The sequence below is a fragment of the Gavialis gangeticus genome, unplaced genomic scaffold, assembly GCF_001723915.1.
Source record: "Gavialis gangeticus isolate Ggan-Ray unplaced genomic scaffold, GavGan_comp1, whole genome shotgun sequence".
Taxonomy (NCBI): Eukaryota; Metazoa; Chordata; order Crocodylia; family Gavialidae; genus Gavialis; species Gavialis gangeticus.
The window spans coordinates 12,079,268-12,085,508 of NW_017729008.1; the positions used below are offsets into that span (position 1 = coordinate 12,079,268).

At 39.6% G+C, this 6,241-nt stretch overlaps 1 protein-coding gene across 1 annotated transcript in view; it reads left to right on the top strand.

Annotated features, from left to right (window-relative positions):
- Positions 1-5,246, top strand: part of CUNH12orf40 (chromosome unknown C12orf40 homolog) — a 43,108-nt gene extending 37,862 nt beyond the window's left edge. Inside the window, exons 9-12 of the mRNA XM_019509324.1 lie at positions 1,873-1,933; positions 2,389-2,455; positions 3,571-3,653; positions 4,055-5,246. Coding sequence (XP_019364869.1) covers positions 1,873-1,933; positions 2,389-2,455; positions 3,571-3,653; positions 4,055-4,681 — 838 coding nt within the window. The 3' untranslated portion in view covers positions 4,682-5,246. The remainder of the gene's footprint in view (positions 1-1,872; positions 1,934-2,388; positions 2,456-3,570; positions 3,654-4,054) is intronic.
- The last annotated feature ends 995 nt before the right edge of the window (positions 5,247-6,241 follow it).

Sequence of the window (6,241 nt, forward strand, 5' to 3'; positions counted from 1 at the left end):
CCTTCATGGACCCAGATACATGGTGTTTCCCCTGCCAGGGGAAAAGACAAATGTACAATGGAAAAATGTCCCTTCTACCCATGTCACTTTGCAAAAAAGGGTTCGAGATTTCTGGGGTCAGAGAAAGAAGGAGCTCCAGTGATTAGAGTACTTAGCTGGAAGAGGGGAGGTCTGGGTCTAATACCTAAGGGCTGTATTGAACACTTGCTGGATAAAATACATACAGAACAAAGGCTGGAACCTAGGTCTCTGCTTCCCAAGTGAGTGCCCTAATCTCTGGGATGCAGAGTCAGGTCCCCTCTTTCTAGCCCAATGAATGCTGTATTCTTTTTTTGTAAGCTGGCATGGTGTCAACAAGAGGAGTGGAATGTGACCTTACCCTAAAGCATGGGTGTTAACATACCACCCACAGGCTTTGTAAGATAGGGGTTGAGCACTTTCAGTTCCTCCTGTTGACACCATGTTGGGTGGCAAAAAAGAGTGTAACATTTAATGGGCCAGAGAGAGGGAGCCAGCAGGAGCCTGACTGCAGTTTGGAGAACATATAAGCATTAGTATAATTTACATTACTTTTTATACTGATGTAATTTACATCGGGATACAAAGTGGACAGATGAACAGTTATCCCAGGATAGTTGCTGCAGTAGATGCTATTACAGTGCCCCACCATTTGGCAGTGCAGGAGCAGATAATAGCTTGTTTGCATTGAGCAAACAGTTATCTTCAAAGAACAACAGAAGCTCAATACCTAAAGTGCTGTAATAAACACCCTATGGCAGAGTTATTTACTCTGCTGCAATGCACATGTAGATGCTGACAGGGTTGGCTGGGGCACAAGGGTGCTTTACTGCTGGGACTGCCTGCCGGCTAGCCCTGCACTGATGCACCCTTGTGTGCTAGCCAGTCCCACTGCAGCACATTGAGTCATGTCAGAGCATCTCCAGGCTGGCAGGCTGACCCCCCATGCTCTCTGCCAGCCGGGGCTGCGTTGCCTTGGCTCAACATACTGTGGTTCTGAGCACCCATGCAGATGCTTCACTTGGAAGCAGTAAACTCCAGTCCAGTTTATTTAGCCACATTAACTGCACATGTAGATATGCCGAGCAAAGATGAAATATTCTGGTTATTTCTGAACATACACTTAGCTCTATTATATAGATTTAGTTTCTAGAACCTGTCTTTTGTACCAAAAGTAATACAAAGTGCTTTTAAAAATGACAAGTTAAATACAGATGGTGTGTGGAGTGTTTAGGGAAAACAGGCAGCCATCACTGGCATCAAAATGGTTTGTAAACTGAATCACTCTTTCCCTCTGACTAAAACATAAATTACAGAGCAATTTATACTTCTTTATGCCAGGGCCATATTTGATCCTAAGCTAAGTGCGTTTTCTTTCCTAATTCTTTCTTATTCATGTTAATGTCACACATAAAATGCAAATATATGAAATACAGTTTTTGGCATGTGTTTACAGTCCATATTCTTGTCTTAGTTAGAAGTTACTTCCAAGTTGCTCAAGTTGTACAATCTTCTCTCCTAACTATTCTGGCTTTTCCTTTCACAAAGTAGTGTTGGCCTCAGTAAGCTTTAATAAGATAACTGTCCATGGAAGCAATGTTTGCAAAACCAAACTTTAGGCATTAAATGCTCAGAATTCAAAAACAAGTCCAAGCTATATTAGTAGCAGAAGGTATTTTGTAGTTAGGGAGGAGTGAGAATGAATTTACAGATAACAGTACTGTAAGAAGTATAAAACTAAATTATACTGTAAGATTAACAGTAGCTGTGCTTTCAAATTTGGGAAGCAAACAGGTTGAAAACTGCAGCATTGAATCACTAATTGTATGACCTTATTTTATTTGCATTCTTTAGTGACTGCCATCTTCTGGAAGAATCAGATTGGAGGCACTCAAAAGCCTTTGGATTTGAAATGGTAAAAAAAATTACCAGCTTTTATTTACCTGTACTGTATACTACAGGATGCTGGCACTGGACATACACAGTCAAATTCTGTGCCATGCCTCCAGTGGGCAGGGACCAGCAGCAATTTAGGGGCAGAGGTTGCATGAAAAAACCTCTTTATCTCAATGCAACTAAATAGCTATATAGATAATGTGCCAGTAGATGTCACCCAAGAATATGCAATGTCTTCATGGCCTTTGCAAGTCTAATAAAACTTGTGCACTTCAGGTACCGCCTCTGTGTAATTCTACCTAGAACCCTTTACCTTTCCCACTTGATCCAAACTGCTGCTCTAGTCATGGGCATGGCTGAGTCTTTGTGGGCTTTTCTAATATTTTTATTCCAGAAAGGACCATAATGAAAAAAGGGCAATCATTGACACCACAAAATGTATTAATGTCTTCATTTTCTTTAAATAAAAAAAAGGTTCCAACAACAGGTGGGGAAAATGCTAACTTGGAAATGAGTTCAAAGTCTGGAGAGATACAAAAGGGTAAGTACCGGGACATCTTTGTTAGATCAGAAAATAGATCTTCTCTGCGTAAAACTGATACAATTACTGCTACAGTCACATAGTGATTGCATCCTGTTTTTCAGCTACTAATATGGTATATTTGACTCATCCAACACTGAACTAAAAAATCTGAATGTTATCATAGAACTATGTCATACTTGTGGTTGCTTTTATTAAAAAAAGATTCAGCAGTTATAGCATCCCACTGGTGATTAATCATCTGATTCATCTGTAATGTTTTTCACTGTGCCACTTCCACTCTCTTGGCTAGCATGGGATCACATAGTCACTCAAAAAAAATCTGAGAATAATGGCAATCATAAGGACTCCTTTTACCAAGCAGTTTAGAAATACCTGAACATTGCAGCACAATCTTATAAATGTCAGGCAGGTGATGGTGCCAAGTATGTCTTTCTTTTGCTTTATATTTCTTGTTCCTTTGGATGACAATTGGCTTGAAAATATTTTGTAAAGACTTGATTACATGAAGTAATCCCTGCATTGGAAATTTGATGAGCATTTCTTACTAGTCTGTTTACTGTCTTACAGCTAGATTGTGCCGTGAATAACAAGTGCATGGGATGGTGGGAGTTGCATATTCTTTGGTTCCACTGTAGCAGTAGGTTTCAGATGTATTTGCTGCACTTCCTAGAGCCAAGAACATACTTTCTCTATATACTTAATGTATCACAAGATATCCTGAATATTGTGGAAGGAAGCCCAACAACCTGTTCTATATCCCATCCATGGCAAACAGGAACTTTCTTGCACTCCATTAAAAGGTATAGCAGACAGCACAATTCCCGTGCATTGCAGGAAGTTCTGAAAGAGTCAGGACTCCCTTGGAGCTTAGCTTTTACAATGCAACTCTGCCCGGCTCCCGTCACAGGGTTGCATTTTAATAGCACAGAGGAGACTTTAAAACATGAGAATAATCCCATTGATTCTACCTTGATTCTTTAGTCTGAGGGAGGAGAACGAGCTCGTTGGTACAATGAACCATCTAGTCCTTAGCTCTTTAGATAGCTATTGAAAGTGGTCACCATTTTAAAAAGTTTTACTGGTGAGAGACGTGTTTTGGATTTTATTTTCAGATACTGAATCCCCCCTGAGCAGTCAGTCCCCCTGTTATTCTCCCAAGCTAACAGAGAGTTGTGTCAGCACTGGTTCTGAGATGGTAAGCAACACCTTCTTACCTGTATTATTTATTAATGTTTATATAATGTATGGATTTGACAGAACTCATCAACATGAAGCCTGGATGCCAAAGCACATGGAGAAGAGCTTGCTGCCTAATCTTGTTTTATTATTTGCATGTGTGAGAAGCAGAAAAAAAAGTGTCATTTTTAAGCTTTATAGGAATATTGGACCATAAGGAATTCTGGTACTATCAGCTTGGTGCTATGCCGTGCATTACATTATTTGCTGGTAAGTAAGCAGAATTTGGCCCCAGTGTTTTTAACTGTTCTTGAATAAAAAGGGGGCAGGTTTGGACTTTTCATGTTGTTTATCTGTTGTTCCATTATGGAGTTACTGGACTTATGGGCACCTGTAAGCATCACTAATCTGTTTTAACAGTCAGAAGAGGAGGAACCAGCTGAAAAGAAGAAATGTCTTTATGAGAACTCTTTTCACAGAAACAAAGCCAATCCAAGTGCTGCTTCAACAAGCAAAGGCCCAGAGTGCAGCTCTCACGCAGACAGCATGCCTTTCCTTCCAGGCAATAGTTTGGCTGTCAGAGCAGCCAGAATTCCTCAGCAGAAAGAGGCTATTTTACAAGCTACACAGGAGGACAATAAAGGGCCATTTGCTCTACCAGGGTACAGCTCATCACACATAGTACTTAAGAAGGAGGCTTTTAATCACAATGAGAGATATGATGCCTGGTCACAAACAGAGACTTTTACTGTAGGAGCAGAAAAAATCGATGCTGCCACACAATGTGCTCTGATACAGGCATGCAGCTGTAGAAACCATCTTTCCTCTGTCCACAGTGCTGAAATGATCACTGATGTCAACAAAGCAGATCCCGCTGGAGGGCAGGAAATCCCAGCAGATGAGGCACTTCCATCTTCAGGTACAGACAATGCAACAGTTACTACAGAATTTCCTCCTGAAATTGAGTATCTGACTTTGGCTGACAAGATGACTCTAGATGTTTTGAACTATTTTAATGTAATGAAAAAGAGGGAAAAGAGCAACTGAGAGAGATGTGTTAAGCATGTAGCGTGGATGCATCAAAGTGCCCTGTACTCTAGAAGTTCTGTTCCTTTCACAGTCTATTATTTCCTTTATTTGTTACATTTATTGTTAACTTGTGTGAGCAAGACTTATTCATTTTTTAAACAAATGATTACTGAAGATGCTCAATGTTTTACTACAGTTCATTGAAAATAATGTTTTTAACTAAAGAAAAAATCTACAATCCAAGTATAACAGTTGTATGAGACTGAGCCTGTTCTTATTGAATTCAGTGCAAAGGCTCCATTTGACATTGAAGGATACAGGATAGGTCCCTTAAATCAGAAAACAAATATTTTGTGTGCTGATGCACCCATTTTAGCACACTAACTAGCCTGAATAGCACACCTATGCTGAAACTGTAAAATGAGATACAAGAGGAATGCACATCTGTGCACACAGAACAAACTGCAATTAGTACTGCATATTCAAGTAAGAAGATTCTCTTGAGGCAGTTATGCTAGATTTATACATTCACTGTAAATGCAGACTCATCTCTTGTTTTGGTAGTTTGCCTGAAAATTAAAATGCTGAGTTCTCACCTTTTCTCATTCAGTTAAGTGTTTGTACAATCCAGAAATAAATCTTGTAATTCCTATCATGTTCTGCTTGTGTTATATACTTCGTCTTAAAACAGCTCTCAAGAAAGGTGCTTGTAGACTACTCTGGCGCTGAACTCCTCTAGTTGCCTAGATGGTCTAACTGGTAGTATGTAGTTAAGTTCAACTATGTACAGGAAAGATGACCTTCAAGCTGAGTCTCCATTTCTTTTCAAGCACTAGCTCCTGACTGCTTGCAGTAATCCCATTTGTTAAGAAATGGGTATGGTCAAAAGATATAGAAGGAGCTGTTCTTTCAACAATGCAGAGCAAATCCTTCAGTAAGACTGTTGTGCTGTGGTTTTTCCTTCCATGATGGGTGTTCAAAGATTCACTGCCCCAACACACCTGCTTAAGTCAGCTGCTTTTATGTCCATATTTTATGTTCATATGCTTCCATATCTAAAGGGATGGGTGCAGTTCCAGCATTGTTCAAATCATTTTCCATTACTTTCTCGCCAGTTCCATACTGTAGGTGGTGATTTCTGCAACATCTTATTTTATAGTTAAGAGGAATTTACATGGAACTCTGAAAAGGCATTGACAGCACTCAGCAATGTGTGAGTTAAGTTTGGGACATTTCTAAACCAGGGATCCATAGAAATTTCAGTTAATCTTTTGGCTGTTTGAAAAAATGTTCATTACATTGTGTCTTCAAGTCTCAGAGTGGGAAGAGGTTTGCAGAGCTAGGCTTCTGAAACATGCAGCTAGTAATTCAGCCAATGAGTAGGAGCTAGAAACAAGCAGATTTTCTTTATCCAGATTGCCTCTATTTAATCTCAAAACACATAGGTTCCCTAGTCATGTACTTTGCTGAAACTAAAATGATCATCTTCCTCACAGGAAGCATAATTATCTGAATCATATTTATGATTTCCTAAAAGCTGAGCATCTGAACACATAATCTGAAAGCTTGTCCCACAGT